Raw genomic sequence first — 24,112 nt, forward strand, 5'->3', positions numbered from 1 at the left:
ACGAGTTGACTTAAATACATAAAACAAACCAACAGACTCTGCCCGGCTACACACATTCTATGCCGTCTGCTTCCTCAGACGCATCTTGCCCCTATATTTATTCCAAATTGGAATTTAAATCCATCTCTTTCGGATCTTCGTTAATCGATTCTAGTCTCCTACATCATCCCGTTTACGGGACCTTGGATGAAGGCTCTGCTAGCGCTCTTTAAAATCTAGGCACTGGGCGTATACTCTTATCGCGGCCACACTCACGATAGCTCTTATATTGCTCGGCCACACTCGAGTCAATATTTTTCCCTTATATATATATTACTCTGTTGTTCTATTTTGTCCCACCTTCCTCCGTTACCTTCCCTTTACTTGTTTTTTAAGGCATGCAAGCTTTTGCCAAAACATTTAGGGGGTCATTCTGAGTTGGGCGGTAAGGGTTACCGGGCACCGGTAAGGAGACCGGTGCCGGTAAACCCTTACCGCCCAATTCCAAGGTCCCTTAGCGGGAACCGCAAAGAACGTGTGGTCTGACCACAAGTCCTTTACGGGTCCCGCTAAGGGACCAGGGCGCTAATTACGGGCCTGCTATTTGCAGGCCTGTAATTAGCACCTTCCCCAATCCCATTGAGTCCAATGGGGGCTCAAATGGGAATGGCGAATGGTTGGTTGAATGGGGACTTACCGGGTCCGCACAGGCCGGAATGTCCCGGTAAGTCCCCATTCAACCAGAACAGTGCCGGACCCGGCTTTGGAGGCAGCCATGGTGCAAATAGCGCCATGGCTACCTCAAAACTCGGAATGAGGCCCTTAGTCTTTTTTACTCACCGGTCGCAGGTTTTTCATCTACGGACACTCGGGATTACCACTTTCATTACCGCCTCTCCATGCTGCTCGACTGATCCGCTACTGTAGATGTGGGAGGGATTTTTGGGAGAAAGCAAAGGTCCCGTTTCACCTAACCTGCAGGGTTTTCAATTAATCTAACCACTATCTACGAGGAGCTTCTCGTTCTATCAGCCGGATGGCAAAGGACTTGTGCTATTGCAGAGGACTCGAAGTTACTTATGTCGACTGCTGATGGGTATCTTATCTAATCAAAACCATCAATCACTGCTACCAAGTGAACTGGATGGTTTCCAAACAGCCCTTTAAGATGAGTAGCAGTACCCTTGAGATAGATGGGGATGCAGATTCATATTCATGCATCAAATAATTATGACAACTCAGTAGGTTGGCAAAGGGAATCAGCAACCGCTCAATCTTCTCGCTCTCTTCACTTTTCGAAAAAACACAGTATTTATAGCAATATTTTGTCATTGCTGACATCATTCTATGTGGCAACTCGTAAAAACCTAACATGCAACGTGATTGGCTATAGGAAGGTAACTTTAACATAGGTACTATATCTGTATGTGGTAACGGGAAGTGGGGATTGGATAATCAATGTCAGGTGGGGCAACTAAGCCCTCCCTTCAAAATGGCCACTAGGAACGTCACTAAAAGTATGACGTCCTATTGGCTCTACTCCCTATAAGACCCTAGATTACATGGTTCACTATCATTGGGTTGGCATCAACCCCACTCATACTTTTCCATCTACGTCTAGCAGCACGCAGAAAGAACATCCCGGTGCAGAGGAGCTCGCCTTCACCCCAGCTCCCCACCAATTATGTTACAGCCAATCATCACTTCAGTGCTAAATTCTTCACTTAATTCTGCACTGAATCTGAAACTTGGCCACTCTCACCGACCTCTGTCCTGGGCCCAGCCACTCTCCACTTGCACTGCCTCCCTGGCAACCCCTGCACTGCGGGACTGTCTCTGTATCCCTACAGCCCCCCCTTCCCAGCACTTGTCTGCACTTACCTTGCACTTGCCACCAGCTGGCCCTATTTATTTATTTATCTATTTATTTCTATTCTACTTACCTTGTACTGCACTTTTCCCTTCCCCCTACCCCTGCACTTACGCGGTCTGAATGACACCTGGCCTAGTAGGATCGTTGTCTGGCCTCCCCCTGTTCCCCCCTCCCTGCCTCGTCGCGCCTTGAAACACTTGTGTATAGGCGCGTTACAAATGCCATATCATATCTGCTCTGTAGTCTTGAGAACTTTCAAGGAGTATGGGCATGGCAGAGATCCATGCGTAGGTGTGAAAGTCTCACTCTTCCAGCCTGCCTTGTCACGTGACTGGACACCGTGAAATTGGCTTTTTCTCTGTGTCTTTTGTATATTTGATTTAATTCTACCAGTCCTCCACCATCTGTGGCTTATCTTGACCTTTCTGAACAGGATTTTCTGTTCTGTTCTCCTTAATTGTATCCAATGTCGGCCTTTTCTAGCTAGATAACACCTCAGCTTCTTGGCATGATCATCCTCAGCTGGGGTTCTTGCTGCCTTGATTCTTGATTTTTGTACTGCGACACACTCCTTTTGAGGCCTTTAGTAACCTTTTGTTCAATTCTGTTCATGTGCGTAGTGGAATTATATGTAAAGTGCTTTTGAGGTATATGCTTGTATATGTTGGCGCTTGCTGCAATCTATATACTATTAAGCATAAGCAAGCTTCACAATTTCTTTGCGTCTTGCAGTTATTTGCATCCGTACACGTTTAAACTGACTGAATATCTTCATCATGTATGTGGCATGACTTTCTTCATTTTAACATCAATTTCTTCATCGCGGGTTCAAAAATGTCATTCATCCATGGTCTCATCTCTTGTCAGCATTCTCAGGTCATTATATCTTCTATATGTGTGTCAGTATAATATCTTATTACGTCAGCATTCATCTTCCTTCATTATCTTCTTGGTATCTTCGGGTACTCCATTCTGACAACCATCATTGTATCTTCACTGTAAATAAGGCTTTCTAATGGATATCTTACTGTCCCTGTTTTCTTAGGTGTCAGTACTTCAATAGGTGCTGTTATTCTGATAGGTACTGGGCAGAGCCTGTGTGATGCTCTCTGCTGGTTTATCTGTTCATCATACATCACATATTTTGGTGTGAAAGTACCGGGCACTACGAGGGGGGGCAACTGGAGTGGCGGTGATACTTGACACTTCCTCTTCACGTCTGTGGGTGGGGGCTATGTGTGTGTAAGATGGTGGAATATCCTAGCGTAGAGACGGTTAGACAGGGGAAAGGGGGAAGCAGGCTGGTGAAACAGCTTGCAACCGACCTTCACTCCCACCTCTGGCCTCTTGCAGATAAGTCTCATTTCTCTAGCTCATATTGCCACTGTCAATCTCTCTCTCTCTCTCTCTCTCTCTCTCTCTCTCTCTCTCTTTCTCTCTCACTCAAATAGGTAGTTTGCAAATTGCATCCCATGTGCAACAACACAATCACCTGAGAGCTGACAGATATGTGGAAAGATCTGGAAACTCAACTCAGTTACCGTAGGCTATTTGCCAAGGATCAAGGGAGGCAAGAACCTTTGGTTCAGAGAAAGGGCTACTTGAAATTTGAGGACCACAGTCACCCATTTTGCCTTTCTTACTATGCAGGTTGGCCGGTCGAGAGACACCTCAAACCTCAGTCTAGCATGCTCAGGTGCTGTGCTAAGTGGCCTGCTGTGATTCTACTCTAACAGTTTCATCTGTGTGTATGTCCAGCACTTTTGCTGTGCAAGCATCAAGGGAGACTCACTGCAAGTGTGTATTTTCATTCTGAAAGCCTTCATTGTGCTTCATGTGGTAATAGCACAAACTCGATTTGTGTTTCTTGAAGGTCTTCTTTTTTGACCTTTTCAGGCGTGCATGCTGTTTGTTGAATGATAAATCAGAAAAGAAATCATGATCAATATTCAGATCAACTTTTCATTGGAAAAACAAATAATACCAATGAAGAAGTGTTATCCTGTTTACAGTTTCATATAAGTTATTATCAAACTTGAGGAGTGAACCCTTTGCATCAGAAGATAGTCACCTAAAAAACGAATTCTCACTACTTACTTAACAGAGACATATAATCTAGAGGAACATGCATAGTACAGGGGGAATAGAAAAGCAAAGGATGGACGTGCATTCGTCTTCGAGCACCGGGGAGTGCGATTACATAGATTACCCTCGGTTGGCATCTGTGGGTCGGAAGCTCTGTCCTCTCAGCTTAGGCACATTGAGATAAAAAAGAATACAGAGGTGTTTATTCGGAAAGGAATTGCAAAACCTGCGGAGTAAACCTACCATTACCAAAATCCTAAAAGCAGCAAGATGAAATGAGAACTTAAAGTGCCAAATCCGTATATGAAATGCCTTGAGCAAGCGCCAAGCGTGAAACATATGTTGGCTCAAATGACAAATCCCACAATAGAAATGCTTCCACTGTACGAGAAGCAAGGAGAGTAATATACCAAACAATGGCATTTTCAAAAAACTGTTTGGGTATAAGTAGCAAAAATGAATAAATCACAAACAAAAGATGTCACTTATTTAGCATTCACTGTCCTTGCCAGCACAGACAGATCACAGACTGAATAAAATGGCACATATTCAAGTAGAAGTTAGTGACCATAAGACTGGTGCTCCCGCCCACTGAACGAACACGTAGATGCCTTCAAGAATGCAAGACTCACCATTGAAGACGCCCTCAAGATCCAAAGCCTTATTTTTTTAAATCTCCCCATATCTCCTAGCCCTAATGAAGTCCTGGTTTACTGACATTTCTGCACCTGACTTCACAGGTCTCCTCACCACACACTACAAACCAATTTACTGGAACATAAAAGCAACTTGCGGTGGAGGAGTGGCCCTAATTTACCTTTACTTTATGGGTCTCATTTCAGGTTTTGTGGTATTTATTCTGGAAATACCAGCAAACATCAATATTGTTACCCTGTGATTTAGAGTCTGGTTTAACTTTCCGCTGTTCCTCATTGTGAAGTCCTATTGGGCTCCATTGGCAATTTCCTTGTCACTGCATGCAGTAATATCAAATATGGTCATGGTTTTGTGGGGAGGAAATTTCCTTCACAAAAAAGGTGGTTTTAGGTAGTTTCAGTTTGGAAACTCTGAAGTTTGGTGGTGCATCCTATCAACTTCTCTTGTAGTAGTCATTGTGGGTGTCCAGAATGTCTGAGTACATTTAATTAGTGATGTTACCTTTACCATGGGCCTTTTTTTTAACAAATTAAGCAAGCAAACTTCCCTGGTAGAAAAAGCCTTTGCATACTTTTCACCAACATATTTGAACTCCCAGAGTCAGATCGTCAAACCATGGATAGCCCAATCACATTTTATTCAACTGCATGCACTATAGTGTCCTCAATGCTACGCCTAAACCACAATCTGACTAACCACCATCCCTCCTGAATAGAGAATGAAGACAAGTCCATCCAGACACGGGTATTCCTACTCTAACGGATCTAGAATATCTGCACATGAGCTGTTTAAGTCCTGACTGACATGGAAAGAAAGGTATCTATTGGCCTTGGCCAGATCCCTTAAGGCACACAATGCCAAACACAACAAGTGGAAGATGGGTCACTGACAACTTACACATAAGCGAAAGTGCAAATCAAAAATGGTTTGAGGGACGACTCAAGTGCTCGATAAATACATAGAGCTGCTTGAAGGCCCGGTCCAGAATAAAAATAGGCCCACCTACAATCCTTGAATATAGATTTGAAAGAACTGCTCCAATTGATTTACAACAAAACCACATCCGGTGGTTTTGAAATAAGCACAACCTATCCTTGCTGGTACGTCTGTGGGAAGTTCATGCTGGTCTTCTGCAATACAATCAGTTGTATCATCGCTGCCATTACAATTATGTCACACCTCCTTCCCAATTAATGCCTTGACAAAACTAGGTCTGCCTTCTTTTAGAGAGGACACCAAGGTCAAAAATGATGCCATTTGAAGTGCTTATATTATTTCAAAAAATCATCCCAATACATGTCTGCAATGCAAAGTCCTAAGCCTTGGAACAGCTGAACTGGTCACCATTGTCAAAAAACAGACCTCCTCCTCCCTATACAAAGCGTAAGCATGCTATCATCATTCCACTCATGAATAAGCTAATGCCGTTCTGTTATCATCTCCAATTGTAGACCTAACGCAAACATTTCCTGCATTGCGAAGCCCATGGAAACTATAGTCACCTGCCATCTCTTCTCTCGCCTCGATATTAACAACTCGGTCACTGACTTCCAGTCTAGTTTACAACCTAGCAGTGGGACGGAAACTAAACTACCAAACATCGAGACTGTGCATCACCTCTAGAGCTGCAAGCAACATTCAACAGCATTGACCATGCGGTGGGGAATGATTGCATAACATTAAAGGGTCAAAATGTTCATCTCTTTCTTGAGCAACGACTCTCAACAAGTCAGATTTGGAGCCTTCTTTCCTGGCTTCACCCCCATCAAGTGCATTGCTTATCCGGACTAACCTACATGCATGAAGCCCACCACATTTGTCATGATCTTCCCAATGATGACTCTCAGGACTATCTCAAAATAGTGAAGGGATCCCGGTATCAAGTGGCAAACTGCTGAAGCATGTCAATAGCTGGATGCATTGTAGCTGGCCGTCCTTAAACAGCCAATGACAGGCATACTGCTCACAGGCCCAAAAAGTACCCTCCTCTAGCAACACCAGCTCCATAGATGAGGTACCTCCACATCATTTTTAAAAGTGATTTATGGTCTTCCTCCTCAAGAAACCACAATCAACAAGAACGTGTTCTTCCATCTACACAAGATTACTGGATTCCTTGCCCTTTTGTGGACTTTGCTACTTACACCAAAGCAACGTTATATGCAATCTCCAGGCTAGACTACTTCAATTCCTGCTATACAGTGCCTGCAGCCAAAGGAACTCTCTGAGGTCGAGAATATTCAGAACTGTGCCATGTGGCGCATTCTTTGTATGTGGGGCAGAGATCATATTACACTTACCTTGAAAATGCTTCATTGTGTATGCATCAAAATGTGCACGTCAAGGCCATAAAATTCACACACAATGCACTGCACAGCTGTGCCCCTTAATATCACGCCAAGTCACCCCCGTCACTCAGGCATGATCAGACTTTTTATCCAAGTTGCCAATCTAGATAAAAGAAAAATGAGCCTATTTGTTTTCCCAATTTAGGGGCCTGTTTTGCTTTCACCTCACATGTTAAACTCAACAATTTCCTAATGTACTACACAGGCCTGCAGACCTATGTCTTCCGAATAAGCTGTGATGAAGAGGCACTTTAAGGACCCTGACACTGAAGGACCTGCTTTGCTTCCCAACCCCTTGGCATTCTCTTTCTCTGTCCAGATGCCTATCACCAGCTGCCTCGAATGTCCTCGCTTGAATAGCCTTCATCTATTATTTCCCATCACTCAACACAATCAAACGCAAGGACTGATATTACACCATCATAATCTTTTCTGGCCTCTTCCAGTTTGTGACTGTACATTCCCTTTGAACGCCTGATCCTACCCATTTAAAGTGCTCGGAGGTAACTGTCAGTTGCATGAAGCACTTTACAAAAACACTTCAAATATATTGCCATCAGTAGACATCTAGGTGTCCGTTGGGTATGTAGATATTAACACCTCATAACAAACACAGTCCCAGTTCTTGTTAAGCCACCTTGATGCACTCAAGCTATCGGGCATATTTACAGTTCAAACTCTTATAATCTACTCATTTATTTTAAATGAATTTAACGAAGAACCAGAATTGTATTGCGGTTGTGCCCTCGTTGATCTCAGCTCTGCAGGGCCCTCTGCTTCCTCAGTAGCTAGATTGATAGATAACAATTCCTCATCTGTGGTGGTAGAGCAAAAAAGGCTTTACAAGCATATAAGTGGGTTGTCAGACATATGAGTTGTGCACCTTTTTTTCTGTAGTTAGTAGCAAGAGTTAATATATTGAGAGGACCAGCTATGCTCTGGATACGCTAGCATACAGGTTAGGTTAGGTTAGGTTATGATTGATTGTTAAGGCTCCTGAATGAAATTAGATAGTCCTAGATTGGATAGAAATATTTTAATGAGTGTACCTTGTTACCTCACAAATTGTTTGTCATCATTTCGGCAAAATATGGCGAATTCTTAAGTATAAAAGTCATTGTTACATCACAAAAACCCTGTCCTAGATTTTTGATATTGCGTGATTGTTCATATACATAAGATTGTTGCAAGAACTTCTATATCATACTGTTAGTTATGTGACATGTTATGAGTGTTCAGAACGCAAAACTAAAGGCTGACTGCATGGCCATGAGTTTCGCCCACTGGGCTTTATCAAGGCAAATTTCCATTTCATTAGCACACAGTCCTGGTTAATGTTTCTTAATGATATTCTACGAAACATAGGTCATTGAGTTCCTCATGTTGAGTCTACGGGCTATTGTGTAGTAGTTCCGTTAATCCTTATGTGTGATTAAATTGTCGCCAATATATATTGGTTAACCAGATATTAATATCCCGCCCTATAGCTATTAAAAAGTCATCAGGTTGGTCCAATCCCCTTATATTTATATGATGCCGTTACATCAAGCCATGTACAGCAATTACGATATATTCTGGCGTTCTACTTGCAGAACGGCTTGATGCAACAGCATCGCACAAATATACGCGGATTGGACCACCCTGATTATTTTTGAACAGCTATAGAGCGGGATATAAATACCTGGTTGACCAAAATATATTGGCAACAATCCCATCACACATACGGATTACTGATATCGACATGTTAGGCACACCGGAGCTTGGGTGAAAGGACCACAAGCCGTTTTCCTCCAATTTATTTTCTTCTCTATATTTTGGGGCAATCAGTGACTTTTTTTGGGTGAGCCGAGATTCCCCCATGAAAGATAGATCGCCAGCACAAGTGTAAGGAAAGTTCAGCTTGAAGTAAGCAGACCGCAGTATATTAGACTGGTTCAAACTGGATTCTGCTAGAAACTGGTAACTAGTAAAGTAAATGCGGTCCTGCTACAGTGACACATAGTCATAGCAGACGTGTCCAAGGGCTCTGGCCAAAACAGGGAGGCTTTTTAGGGTCCATTTACAGGCAGTCATGGATAATCTTTCCCACAGGGCTTGTTTTCAAGTTGAACCAAATCCTGCATTTTCAAAGTAGTGCTTTCCAATCGCAGTTCCCCCCCTGGAAAGAGTGCCCGAATTCCACCAGGACTATCAGATTCTAAACAAGGTCAAAGGGCCCAAAGTCTGTGAAGGGGAGCGCTGGTGACCTCACACTTGGATTGCACTTGGAGCTCCAGTAAAACTGTAGCAATACACAGTGGGGGTCACTGGTTGGCCAGGATGATGCTGTAGCCCTCCTTCTCCTTCTGATGTCTCACACAACAGTGCTAGCAGCTTGGGCTCCCTTTTCCTCTGTTTCCATCCATCATGCACAGTGATTTCCTCTTGTGAATAGTTTAGCACCTCATGTGAGGGGGACTGTGTGATCTGCGTCAATTGCCAGTAGTAATGGTATGTCTAGGGTGTTTTAATGCATCAGGTGCAGTCAGAGGAGACTATGGCAGTGATAGGCAGTGTGCAGGTACGGCGTCGCTCTATTAGATTGGATGGCAGAATATTGTCTTAACAGTGGGACTCCATGTGGGATCATGAGTGGCTCTACACACTTGAGAACAATGGCCCAATTCCCTTAATTTAACACCATACAATTTCTACATAGAAGGCCAAATGCATTGGGGTCCTAACTTGGCTCTCTGCAGAGCAGAGTGGTAAATTCTGAGCTGCAGAATCTTACTTGAGCAGTTTAGGGCAACGCCCTCATGGGAGCTTGAAAGCCTCGTCAGATTACCACACTACTTTTGCAGAGATGATCCTGGAAGGGAGCTATTTACAAATTAGAGTGCTCAAAATCCTATGTGGTTGCACAGGCCAGATAATAGGTAGTTCTGCTACAGATGTGGGTCACAGAGGATGTTTCCTGTGCCCCTTTTAACAAATGTTAACACCCACACCTACACACCTGTTCCTTGGTTTGGGGTTCATGTTGAATGGAAGTAGCTCTGGCACCAGTAAAATCCAGCTGGACTGCACAAAATGTCGGCTTCTGACCCCTGCAATTGTTTGCTTTGCAGTTACTGCAAGAGAAGTTCACCGAATTTGCCAGCGAAACTGGGAGTCTTGGACATGAGCGGATCTCTGCTGTGAACCACATGGTGGATGAGCTGATTGACTATGGCCATGCGGATGCCGCGACGATTGCCGAGTGGAAAGATGGACTCAACGAGGCATGGGCTGACCTGCTGGAGCTGATAGAGACCAGGGCACAGATGCTGTCTGCATCCCACGAGCTGCACAAGTTCTTCAACGACTGCAAGGATGTCCTGTCGCAAGTTGAGGAGAAGAAGCAACGCCTCCCGGAGGTGACCTCTCGGGAGTCAAAAACCTCTGCTGGGACCCTGCAAAGAATGCTACATTCATTTGAGCACGATGTGCAAGTTCTGGTCACCCAGGTAAGACGGGTTGAGGGGAGCATGAGGGAGGTTTGCTTTGCATGATATATGCCTTTAGCAGTTATCAGCGGCTTCTAACTGCACCTAATATGTGAGCACATGTAGCCAGAATGTAGAGTAATTGATTGAGGTATTTATAATGCGCACTGGGCGAAGGCACAGTGGTGCACCTCCTGGAACCCAAACATATACTCACTGCAGAAATGCACACTTCCTTAAAACAATGCATGCAATAGAAAACAATGTACTGAAAAGTACAGGCAAAAGTATAACTAATATACCAAAAAGAGATGCACACGTGAATTCACGGAAGTGCTGGTTGTACTTTGCAAGTAAATCTCATGCTTTTCCAATATTTACCTTTTACCTGTCGGCCCATCAGCAGTATTTGTCTAGTTAAATGATAGCCTTCAGTGACACATACATCAGCTCAGTGATTGGTGCTCTTGGCTAAGTGGTGTGCAGATCCACCTCTGTAGAATCCCTCGAACAGTAAGTATATTGACTTGTGTATATCACCAGAAATGTACCATGCAATGTTGGGGCCGTATTGCCATGGTCCCATTAAAGGCATAAGGAAGATTTAGGAATGGGCCATATTTCTGGGGGGTGAGGGATTAGGTGTGGCAGCGCATCTCATCCCCTGAGCCAAAAACAAATTGCGCCCTGTTCTGAAAGGGCTTAGAATGTGCGCATTCAGGTCCCCTTTTCCAAAAAGGGGGTGTTTCTGTACATTTCAATGTGCTTCACAAATGAGATGCGCTTTGAAATGCACGGAAGTGAAGGCGCATACCCATGTGCCCATTGGGAACAGGCGCAGGGGGTGCGCAGCGCATGACTGGCTCATTTCTGAATTCGGAGACCTGGCCATTTTTGCTATGAACTCAAATGAACCGAAAATGGCAGAGGCTCCTGAAAACGTCCACAGCTGTGCTGGAGGCTGTTTTCCCAGGGCCAGGGCAAGACTTGTTGTTCATGCATTTCTAGTAAATACATTAGATAAAAGTAATTGCAAAGCAATCCGCATGTAAGCGCCATTGCTGTCAGGGCCAAATGTTGTGTCGCGGGCGTCACTTTGCAAATGCCCATTTGAAGAGTTTTTTGTTTTTGAAAGAGTGTAATGTGCATCATTTTTCTTTTAATACATTGAAGTAATCACCAGCAGCACCATCGTGAATAACAATAGATTGCATCTAATTGCGCACTCAAATTGACTCCACTGGGCAGCCATTTTGGAATGCATTTTTCCGACATCTGAACCATCTGTTGCAAAATAGCAAGAAGAGATTGATGTCAATTTGCCAAAATGCCCAGGTTAGCCGAAGTGCCATCACACAGAAGCATCACGTGATTTTTTCACAGTAATAGTTTTACCGGAAGTGATTTTACAAGGCCTTTAAACAGACCTAGGGACATGGCATCACTCATATAAACGAAAACATCTGTGTAAGATTGGTAACATAATTTTAAAGCGACGTAAGCAGACAAAACGCTATTTTAGTTCCCAGCTTATTGACTAGGACTTTGCAGTCATGAGCTGGAGTTGCAGCAAGTATTTGCCAGTGGCACAGACAACAGAAGCTGCAGACACTGCCCTCATATGCCAGTGCAGCCTCATATAGCAGTTTCAGCTTTCTTATGCTAGCTATAGCCTCGCATGCGAGAAATAAGTATCATGGGAGGGCTATCACTTCACATCCCCAGGCGCTGCCATCATATATGTAATGTAGCTTCATATGGCCAAACATTGGCATCATTGTGAATTACAGCCTCATATGCCAGTTATAACCTTAAAAGCCAAGCTGCTGCCATCATATGCTAAGCGCATCCCCAAAAACCTAAATATCCCCATTCTAAATGATGCCAAGTATAGCCTCATGGTACAGCTATAGCCATCCTATTCAAGGTACATGCTTACATGTCCTGGGGTTGCTGTTATATGGCAAGTGCAGGCTCAACTGCCCAAGGAATTCCACCCCATGCCAGGTAATGCCTCAACGGCAGGTATGAGCATCACCCGCCCGATACAGGTTTAAATGCTCAGGTGCTGGATCACATGACACTTGCATCCTCAAATGCCAGTGTACACCCCTGCTACCACAACAGACACATGCCCGGTTGTGCCACTACGCGCACCGATATCCTTGCCCCACAACATGGCAAGAATTACCCTGACGTATGAATCATTATGGAAACAACATAAAGCACTACTACAGATAAACATCTAAGGATGCAGATTAGTATATAATGTGATTTTCTGAATTTTAGTACCCAACGATGGTCAATGAGCTTGTTACAAGCAAGCTCATTGGACCTCGCCCGGGCCTTACTGTGCAGAGAAAGCTCTGAAGCCCCTGACATTTATTTTATTTACTTTTATTTCCATTGGTTTTAATATCCGCCATGGAAAGGGAGAAGAGACTACGGTCGCAGCGCCTTTTCTCAATTTGCGAAACATTGCAATTAGTACCCCGGTACAACGTGCCGGGGTACTAATGGCAATATGATCCTCAGAGGGGGGGCCATTACCGGTTGGGTAATGCCCCCTGGGCTCAGTTAAAGCCTTTGCTTCGCTTGTGCTTCTAACTGTGATCCGGGGGCATTCCCTGACCATTAATGCCCCCTTCCTCAGGTCATATTACATAAATATTGCATGTAAAGGCTTTGCATATTACACATACATGTGCATATGTATAATATTGTTGAAATGGTTTATACAGATTGGATGAAGTCATGTGAAATATAAGGGGATGTTGAATTGATGAGAAACTAAAGGTTCTTGTGTTTTTTTCTGGGCAGACCAGAGGAGGCAGATTTAGAAGCCGATTCATGGACATGTTTGCACTATTCAAAGTGACTTTGCACTGCTGAAAAGTCACCATACACAAACCCTGATTCATGGACCTGTGCAAAGTGTATTTTTGCAGTGCAAAGTGTATTTTTGCAGTACAAAATGTACTTTGCAAAAATACAGTTTGCACAGTGCCATGAATCAGGGTTTGTGTCGGCAGTGCAAAGTCACTTTTCAGCAGTGCAAATCACTTTGAACCATGCAACAAATTCAATGAATCAGGCCCTTAATACATCCTCCTGCTTTACTGCAGACCTGCTTCTACTCATGCAGAACTCTAGACACTTAGAAGCCCGATGGTAGACATCTGCTAATGACTCTGATCAGATACTGGCCAAGGAAGTTTAAATATCCACAAACGAGCTATTTTCTCAGCCAATAGAACTTCTCCTGCAGATAAACTGGCCTATACACTAAACAATTCTAAAGATATATTTTCTGTCATGCATAATGTCATAATTCATCCCTTTTGAGCAGTGCTTTAATGACCCCCGGGAACATTGTTATAAGATTAACTCATTTTATCTCCAAAAAATCAAACACGTCCAGTCAGATATTTTTGAGGCTGTGCCCTGCCACTCCCTTCCTGCCACCACCTTTGGCTTTCTCACAGTGTACGATATTTGTCGTTCCCGCTGTGTACGGTTCTAGGCTTTGCTGCGGTGTACCGGTGTACGGTTCTTGGCTTTGCTGCGGTGTACCGGTGTACGGTTCTTGGCTTTGCTGCGGTGTACCGGTGTACGGTTCTTGGCTTTGCAGCGGTGTACCGGTGTACGGTCCTTGGCTTTGCTGCGGTGTACCGGTGTACGGTCCTTGACTTTGCTGCGGTGTACCGGTGTACGGTCCTTGACTTTGCTGCGGTGTACCGGTGTACGGTTCTTGGCTTTGCTGCGATGTACCGGTGTACGGTCCTTGGCTTTGCTGCGGTGTACCGGTGTACGGTTCTTGGCTTTGCTGCGGTGTACCGGTGTACGGTTCTTGGCTTTGTTGCGGTGTACCGGTGTACGGTCCTTGGCTTTGCTGCGGTGTACCGGTGTACGGTTCTTGGCTTTGCTGCGGTGTACCGGTGTACGGTCCTTGGCTTTGCTGCGGTGTACCGGTGTACGGTTCTTGGCTTTGCTGCGGTGTACCGGTGTATGGTCCTTGGCTTTCTTCGTGTTTTACTCTTACTCATTCCTTTGCTCATTTCCCTCTCGCCTATTCCAGTACAGTCAGTATCCTTCCTGTCATCCTGTCCCAAGCCCAATGTTGGATTTCTAGCATTATTGATCATTTCCTGTTCTCAGAGAGGGGCCCGACTGTCTTAAGACTGGCCATTGTCATCCCTCTTCTTGGGTTCCCTCACATCAAGTTTAAAGTTCGAGGTGATCCGATCTCTTGCGATTTGGCGCCTCATGATTGGAACAGTCTCCCTTTAGAGATCTGGTTGCTGTCTAAATTCTCCTTCAGGAAGGCCCCAAAAACGCTCCTGATTTGCTGATGTCTCTACCCCACTTAGTTTCCTTTTTGGTTCTGAGACGCCCACCGATGTAAGCCTGCTCCCCTGCGCCTAGAGGCAATTAAGTTTGCTTTTCTATTCCAATCTGCCCCTTTCAACAAAGACCTTATCAAAAGAAACCTGCGCATGCAATTCATGCAGCACAGAAACTACAACAAACAATGTGCTCAAGTGCGTAATGCATTGGGTCTGCTGGCACTGCCCGTGCGTCCAGGGGTCGCAGAAGCAGTGCCAGGGGTGGCAAGAGGAGTGCACTGGGTAGCAGGTAACACCCATGGCAACCCCTAAATGATGCACATGGCGACATTCTGCTGGTTAGTAAATAGATGTTCACATTCTAATCATAGAGGATAAGTGAAACAATAAATGTCTATTTAGTTCCATGTCTCTCCCTCCCCTGACTCCTTCAGGTCTGTAAGCAAAGGCCATGGTCTTGTGTGTGCATAGTGAGTTGTGCGCCTGTAGATGTCTGTGTGGAAGCAGGCTGATGAACACATGCCCAATTGTCTGTGCATACGTGCCCATTTGTGAGCACATGCACGGGTAGTGTGCGCAGAGGTATAGGTATGTGTTTGAAGGTGTATGCATGCACATAGACACGATCACTCACAGAGGTGTGTCAGTGCATGCAGAGGTGTGTGTGCAAACATGTGTGTGTGTGTGTGTGTGTGTGTGCAGAGGGGCATACACTCAGGAGTGATTGCTCGCAAACGTCCGTTAGCATGTGCTTAGTTGTGTGTGCTTATGGAGGCATGTCAGGTGTGGGAGAGTCTGCAAATATGTGAGCAAATGTGGATGTGTGTACAGGGGGGTGAGGGAGAATACATCCACACTTTTGCGCATGTTCACACCACCATACTTGTGCACAAACTGCAGCATATCACACACACACTTCTGCCTGCACACACCCATTACCCTGCGTACACACACTGTCACATGTGCCCAAACAGTTCTACACACACAAACACCTCCATGTACATAAACACTTGTGAGTGTGCATACATCTATATGCATGTGCACATACCCTCGATGCACATACTCAACAATATTCACTCCAAGGGCACAAAGATGAACCCCCAAAGATGCACAAACCTTCTGGCATACATCCAGTTGCGTGTCCAGACTCTTTTGGCTGGGGTGGGGCACTGATTTAGGCAGGTGTGGCAGGAAGTAGGAGCGCACACACACACATAAAGATCATAGTTTTGGATGATTTATTTATTTATTATTAATGTGTTATAGCTTAACATAAGCTTTTCACATGACATAAAAAGAAAAAAAATATTTTTACATTTAAGAGAAAATAGTGAGAAGATAAAAGGGAATTAGATTTGTAATAATGTCCTAACAAAAACAAAGAAAAGAGAAAAAAGGGATAAGGTAAATTTAGATGAACACAGCATTACCAGAGATAAGGAATAGACATGTCAGAAGAGTAAATAATTAATATCTTACAATCAACAACAATTGATTATATTATATCTCATGTATGTTCTAAAGAAGGATTCTAAAAGTAGTTACTAATAAAAACTTATTAGTTTATAGCTAAAACTCTAACAAAGAATTGGTATGCATGGGCTGCAATTTGTATATATACTTATGTCCAATAATTTCTCTACATTCATCCATACATTATACATAGCAATGTAGAGTTTCAGTCCTCTTGCATTAATGGCTCTTAGCCAAAATTCACTGCTAGTAACGTGGTCCAGTCTGTGGACAAAGTCTGCATAGTGTGTTGTATATACTTTTAGCATAGCAGGGCACCTGGTGAGGACATGTTTGCCAGTTTCGGTCACCAATCTGTCTTTGCACAATCGACAGAAACGCTCGGATAAGATGAGGTTGTTCTTGATCCCACTTATGGCCAATACTGGGAGCTGGTCAATCCTTAACAGAAGAATGAATCGTCTCAGGCGTGGGGCAAAGATTCAAGTATGGTGATGGTTTATTGAAGGTATAGTTCATATATTGGACACATTTATAGTGCTTTAGGCCTTCCAGATGCGCATAGTTGTTAATCCAGTCATGTAGTTTTGATTTCTTTGATAGCGCTCTAAGAGAGGAAGCTGTATCCTCTTGTTGTCTTTGAGTCCAGCCAGTCGTTTCAAAATAACAATTCATATGCTTTTTCATAAGTAGATATGAGGAGGCTTTATTAATTTCACAGTGAATAGCTGCTAACAAGAGATTATCTGTATAAGGTGTCGCTTTTAGATATAATTCAGCTCTTTTTCTGAGTACCTGGGATCTCCAGGAAATGAGGCCCAGTTCTAATCTGAGGATGGACATGGGGATACAGCTTGGAAGACTGAGTATTTTTTTCCAGTATTTACCTTCAAGGATCTGTAGCCAGTCCATGTCCATTAGGTGCAGTGCCTCAAGGCCGTATGTAATCATTGGTGCTAGCACCGGAAGGTAAAGTTGTCGTGCTGCCCAAATGGTATACCCACAGTGGGATGTAGAGAAACGATAGATCAGGGCTGTCACTTGGGCTGCTCTCGTGATTCTGGCTTGTATACACATAGTGTATTGCCCCTTGGGCTCAATCTCAACACCCAAGTATCTGTAGTATGGGGTGTAATGAATTACAGTCCCAAGGATGTTGAGGCTCACTCGTGGTATCTTCATGGAGCTGAATACTACCATCTGAGTTTTGTTAAAATTGATTGCCAGACCATTGGTTTGAGTATAAGACCATAGTGCCTCTGCTGATCTTCGAATACCACTGATGGTATGGTCCATGATCACTAGATCGTCTGCGTATGCTAGGACCCAGCAGTGTGCAGTGGCAATCTTGGGGGGGGGGGAGTTTTTTTCCAGTGCAAGTATTTTGGGTATATCATGGACAAACAGGTTGTATAGTACTGCTGCCGTAACGCAACGTTGTTTAATTTCTCGATTTTGTCTGATCTTGTTGGTCATGTTCCCCTTGTTGTCTAACTTCAAGGAGACTGTGGCGTTGTAATGTAGGAGTCTGAGATAGTGTAGTATTCCTTTGGGACAACCCAAATTCTCCAGTTTGGACCACAGTAACTCCCTGGGGACTAGATCAAAAGCAGCCTTAAAGTCAATGAACAGAGCACATAAGGGCGGGTTGCCTGGTGTTCTGGCCTTGTTGCGAAGGATGTCCATTGTAAGCAGATTGTGTGTTGTACAATATCCGCTCCTAAAACCGCATTGAAAACGGTCAAGGATCCTTTCTCTATCTGCCCATGTTTGAAGCTCATGTAGTAAATATGCTGCAAATAATTTGCCCATACAGTCCAAAATAGATAATAAGCGATACTTACCAGGGTCCGTGTGGTCTCCCTTCTTATACACAGGGACCAAGGTTGCTGTCTGCCAGGATTCAGGAATTTGGCCCTCCTTCAGAATGTTTTCAAAGAGTATCTTGAGTACCTCTGCCCAGTAATCAGGATTGCTCTTTAGGATGACATTTGCTAGACCGTTGGATCCAGGAGCTCTCAATGTTTTGAGCTTTTTTATCCTGGCTATCAGTGATTCAACTGTCACTTTAAAGGGAGCTGTAGGGCGACCCAGGATATATCTCTCTTGTGTCTTGACTTGGGCCGTATGGTTGCGGGTATTCAGGAATTCCTCCCACTGGATTATACCAATTGAATTAGTCAAGGAGATGTTGGTGTCTCCCCGTGCCGTGCTCAGCAATCCCCATATGGATCGAGAATTACCTGTGCAAAGTGTTTGGACTGTTGTTTGCCATTTAAGTAATTTTGTTGTATAGCACTTCTGCCTGAGCCATGTTCTGTAGTTATTTTTCAACTTTTTACTTGATTTCAGATAGTTATTCCATGTAGTAGTTGCTTTATGTAGATTTCTCAAGTTTGCTCTTAGAGTTTGTTTCGCATCTCTGATTTCAATATCGAATATATTACTAGTCTTAACTTCAGGAGCTAGCATATTTGTTTTAACAATTGCGAAGCAATGTGAAAATGATTAAATCCATTCTTCAATCTCATTGCTAGTCATAGCTAGAAGCTCAGCACGACCTATATTGGGCTTATCGATTGTATATTCTGCAGCACGTTTGATATTTTTATCGGACCACCGAATGTTAGAGGAGGTGTGGTTCATCTTCAGTTCTCCGACGGATCTATGCTGCACGTGCTGTACCATGTAGTTGAATGAAAGTGTGAGTGTAGCATGATCACTCCAATCATTATCGTTAATCTTCAGATCCGTGATCCGAGTGGCCATAGAGGGACTTAGAAACATGTAATCCAATGTACTTCTGGATTTGGTGTTTCCCCATGTTGGTTGTCCCGGGTAATCACTGATAGTTCTGCCACTTAGGATTTCTAAATTCCATGATTTGAAGAAGTTGAGACATAATAATCCCTCAGAGTTCGTACCTGCATGTCTCAACTTGCCTATGTTCATCAACAGGGGATTATTAGTTGTGCTCACTTCTCCTATTAAATGGCAGTTAAAGTCACCAGCAAATATTACCAGATTTTTCTTTACATCTGTCATCCAGCTAATCAGTAGATTGTGACATGTTTCCTGGATGCATTCTCTGTGGGAAGTTTCAGGAGGATTATATATGTTAACCAGCAGTATTTGCTCCACTTTCTCTTTTCCAGGGAGTTCCAGTTCCACCGCTAACACAAATTCGTCCATATGCGTATGGATACGGGTGGATCTTAATGGATTTACGATTCCAATAAGTAGACCTCCATATGGTCTTCCCCTTTGCCCCCTTTTTGCCAGTTCCTGATGTATGGTGTATCCATTTAGCAGGACTTGAGAGGTAAGCCACGTCTCCTGGAGGCATACACAGGTATGACCAAATAATAAAGGGATAGACCCATCAGGCGATATTAAATGGCTGAATCCCCTACAGTTCCACGATATTACGGTATGATCTCATTGTCTTAATGTTAGTGCCGGTAGGTACTCCGCTAGCCATTTGAGAACCTTCTGTACGTCCGCCATCTGAATCGCCTTTTGGTAACTGTGGTGTAATACTTTCTTCCATTTTTGGGTTTGATATCTGTGTTGGCCATTGGGGGTCTGTCTTGTTGGGGTCAGCATCTATTTCCATGTCGGCTGTGGCTAGGAACGTGCAGTGTAATGCCGATGTATTAGAGTTCTTGACGTTCAGTGGTTCAACAAATTCAAAATCCTCAGATCGTAGGACTCTCAGCTGTGGAATAGAGTGCAGTCTGATCATCAGTGCTGATCTGGTAATCCAGTCATACTTGCTGGTTTGATACAAATTTTTAATAAGGCAAGTTCTTCCGCCTAGGGGCACTATAAAGTTACCCTTATCCTCAGCTGGCTCTGATGTTAATGGCGGAGGTTCGTTATTCAGCGGCAATGAAATATCCGATGCATTATTTGTGTTGTTCTGAAGTGAGTTTGTATCCTGCTCATCTAAACAAAGAGATGGCTCTGGGTCCACCGCCACTGCTGGATAAGAGGTATTACTCTTATCTGTAATGAACCAGCTGGTCAACTCACCCTCTTTTCCTGCAGTGTGTTTACGGGCACGTGCCGCTTTTCTCTGCCCCTTTTTGGGCATACTGCCTTAAGTCGGTCTAGAAATTTCCTCCACAGACTCTGCTGTATCCGGTAATGTTATTGTTGCAATTTGTTGCTTACTCCTTTCGATCGCTCTTTTGGTCAAGCGTCTCTGTTTACGTGAAAAGTAAAATTCCGAATTATTTATAACATTTGAGTCCTAATTCCCTGGTTCAGTGCCCTCTGGGATGTTAGTATTTCTTTCTTCCAGCTCAGGCTCTTTCTGTTTTTTTTTTTCTGTCTCCTGTCGACAGTGCAAGGGTGACGTCAAGTATCTTCCCACACATCTTCAGCAGGATATTTACTGCAAATTGCAAGGACGCAACAGAGGCTTGCAAATCACCCAGACTTGTACAACTTTCTCCTTGATCACTGCTGTTTCTGGTTCCAGTGAGTCTAAGTGTACGTCCAGATTGGGGGAAGCAGATAGTCTGTTGAATGCTTCGCGTTGTGTGTCAATCATCTAATGTTGATAGTTACTACTCTGATTTCCCATGTTGCTTCCAGGTAATGGAGTCATGGCTCTCTGCATAGATAGGCAGAGGTCTAGCAGTGAATTATTCTTAATTACACTTCCCCTAAACCCGCTGAGTTGTTAATCATACTATGACTGACTGATTCCTTCTCCATAGTTGGTGGTAAACTTATAGGGTTAGGGGTACCTGGAGGTGGGAAAAAGTCAGTAATGGCGCCTTTTTCCATTGGTACAGGTTTAGTGCCCTTATATTTATTCAACTCTATTGAAGGAGTCTTGCCCTTTTGTTTTCGAAGGTTGTACCTTGTGGCAGAACACTTCTTGACTGTTAGCATAATGTATCTTATCCTTCCCCTCTATCAGAGAGCTTGAAAAGATAGGGGATGAATGAAAATAAGACAGCCAAAATGAACCCACCAACAACTGGGGTCCCGGTGCCACTGCTCCACACCTATTTAGCATAGGCACAGCATTCCTGTAGTCTTTGCAAGCAGCCTGCTGCTCCACTACTGGGCAGCTCGAACACAGTATCAAATATCACCTATTTCTAACCAGAGCAGGCACTATATTAGCAGTACCCACCCTCTGCCATTATAGTGCTTGTCAAATATGCAGGGTGTCCCCACATTCCGCTGTACACCCATCTGGCACCCCACTGGGCAAACCCACACTCCTATGCTCCCAAGCGGGCTCACCTCCAAAAGGCCTTCAGATTAGCCCAGTGAGCTGCACTAGAGTATAGTCATCGGGAGCCAGAGAGGGTGAAGGAGGGGGGAGGGAGAGGTAGAGGGGGGGGCACTGGGGTAGTATAGCTGCCTTACCGCCTGTGTCCTTTATTCCTGCCACACTTCGTAGTAGCAGCTGAGGCACTGGCAGCAATGGCGGCAATAATAATAAATGTCGGCAATAACAGCTTCACAGCTCCCACGACTCCCCTGCCAGCAATTGCCGCACTCCGCGCTCCGTGGATCCGTGGTGCGTGAATGTGAATGTGGGTGCCGGCTGGTGGCTAGTGGGTGGGCGGAACTAGGATGACGGGCACTGGCGGGCGCTGGCAGGTGCTGGTGGGTGCTGCAGTCGCTGAGTTGCTGCTGCAGGCCCGTACGAAAATGCACGGTCACACAGATTCGAAAAAAGGACCTCGGCTATGTGAAATCGCGTAGAGTCAAAGAGACAGAAAGAGGCTGCCTCCGAGTCGTTTGGTACCTTGCCTGGCCAATCAGATTCCAGGGGTAGCACGTGCCACCCAAGGCCACTCCCTGGACTCGCCACTGCATACACCTACAAACATTTCCATACTCACAGCTGCATGCATGGTCAAATGCATCCACATGCACACAAACACTCACATACATCCACCTATGCACCTTACCGCTGAGCTCATGCACTGGAGTCCCACCTGAATGCCATCTGCCGCCATTGTTCTGCACTAGGATCACCACGTCTGCACATCCCTTGTGCCCGCTTTTATCCTGAGCATAGTGGGAAAGCAGCCTTTGAATTGCTTATTGTTCTCTCATTGCCTTTGCATTGAAACATTCATATTGCTCTCTCCACCGCCTTGTCATACTGTTTAAGCACTGTGCACTGGCTAGTTTATGAAATCAGAGGCATGCAAGATCTGACCTCACAACTTGTCCTTTGCTTTTCGTGCATGCCTTTGCACTTTGCTGTTTTTACCTGAAAATACTATACAGCAATGGAAAGCTTGCAGGAGCATCTGAGTACGGGCCTCAAAGGGAGTCCCCTTTTCCCACCAGGGAACAATTGCAAAATAAGAGCTTGGGAAGTGGGGCAGCTTGACGCATTTTTTTGCACACCTGTTCTCTTAAAGGGAATGCACCCTAAAATATGTAAAACAAAATGCATGTGCCTTCCCGTGTACATGTTTTAAACACACACATGTAAATATGTGGGTGTCAGACCATATTGCAAATATGTCCAGCCCAGGACAGGGCATTACTGCCCTTTGTTAGGTTTTGCCATTTGTTCTTTTTGATGTTTTCAAGTCTTCATGTGATGCCTCGTGACCTGCTGACTTGCACTTTATTCTAAAAGTGTGCATCTCGGAAAACGCCAGCATTTGTACTTTTTGGCTTCGAACTCCTATTAGAGCGTTGTTTCATCTTTCCTAAACCATGTTCATGATTGTCCTACTCACTCTGGCTTATCAGTTCTGTTACACATCCTTGTGTCATCTGCAAGTAATAGGTCCCGTCAGGTTCTCTGCAGTGCCAATGGTCCACGTGTTTGCGCTGCTGCCGCTTTCCACGTCTGCCTTTTAAATGTGCTGTTTTGACCGCCGCCGTTTTTGTCATTTGTTTTTTTTATTTAAATGGGGGGTACTCCCCGATCCCCTCATCCCACCCAGCCCCATCCGCAAACCCTCCCCGAGGCCCTACCCTAAACATACTTATATATATATATATATATATATATATATATATATATATATATATATATATATATATATATATATATATATATATATATATAATATATATATATATATGAGAGAGAGAGAGAGAAATAATTTGGGGGAAAAAGGCAGAGGCGACAACAGCACGTGTTAAAGGCAAACGTACAAAACGGCAGCAGCGAAAACATGGCATACGGGTGCCACTTATGTGTGCACCGAGGAGGAATGTATTTGCCATAATCCTTCAGGGGGCAGATTGCATAAAGTTTGCACTGGTGAAAGTGCAAAGTTGCATCATGGTATTAGCACTAGAGCATATTAGAAAACTGTTGAACCATGGCAAGTGCAGTTTGGCATGGTATAACCTCCAGGACAAAAATTGCCCTAGTGCAAAAAAGATAACGTTTGATGCATTTTTGTACCAGAGCAAAGTTTGTCCTAGTGCGAATACCATTCCGTATTAGCACTAGGGCAAATTTTGCCATGTATCTTTTCTTGCACCATGGCAATTTTTGCACTAGTGCTTGTAACATGCCAAACTGCACTTGTCATTGTGCAATGATTTTCTGATATGTGCCAGTATTTTTAGAAATAGGGCAAACTTTGCCCTAGGGCTAATACTGTGCAACTTTGCACTTGCACCAGTCCAAAGTTTCTGTAATCTGGCCCCTGGAGCTTAATTTTCCACCTCCTCCGAAAGCACTCCACTTACCAGGACTATGCTCCACAACCCATTGGTCCAATCCTTACCCATGTCATTTACCTGAAGGCCATTTGCTTAGAATGCTTTCCTGATGTGTCAGCATCCCAGAGCCTTTGCCTGACCTTGATGATGTGTCAGCATCCCAAAGCCTTTGCCCAACCTTGATGATGTGTCAGCATCCCAGAGCCTTTG

The 24,112-nt window shown here is 44.2% G+C and overlaps 1 protein-coding gene across 5 annotated transcripts in view; it reads left to right on the forward strand.

Moving 5' to 3' along the window:
* SPTBN4 (spectrin beta, non-erythrocytic 4) overlaps window positions 1–24,112 on the forward strand; it is a 1,591,326-nt gene that overhangs the window by 1,455,101 nt on the left and 112,113 nt on the right. For all 5 annotated transcript variants that reach the window (XM_069644494.1, XM_069644495.1, XM_069644496.1 and 2 more), the window contains one exon: window positions 10,053–10,430. In XM_069644494.1, the coding sequence (XP_069500595.1) occupies window positions 10,053–10,430 (378 nt within the window). The remainder of the gene's footprint in view (window positions 1–10,052; window positions 10,431–24,112) is intronic.

The sequence above is a fragment of the Ambystoma mexicanum genome, chromosome 2p (assembly GCF_040938575.1).
Source record: "Ambystoma mexicanum isolate Mex_15411 chromosome 2p, UKY_AmexF1_1, whole genome shotgun sequence".
Lineage (NCBI taxonomy): Eukaryota > Metazoa > Chordata > Amphibia > Caudata > Ambystomatidae > Ambystoma > Ambystoma mexicanum.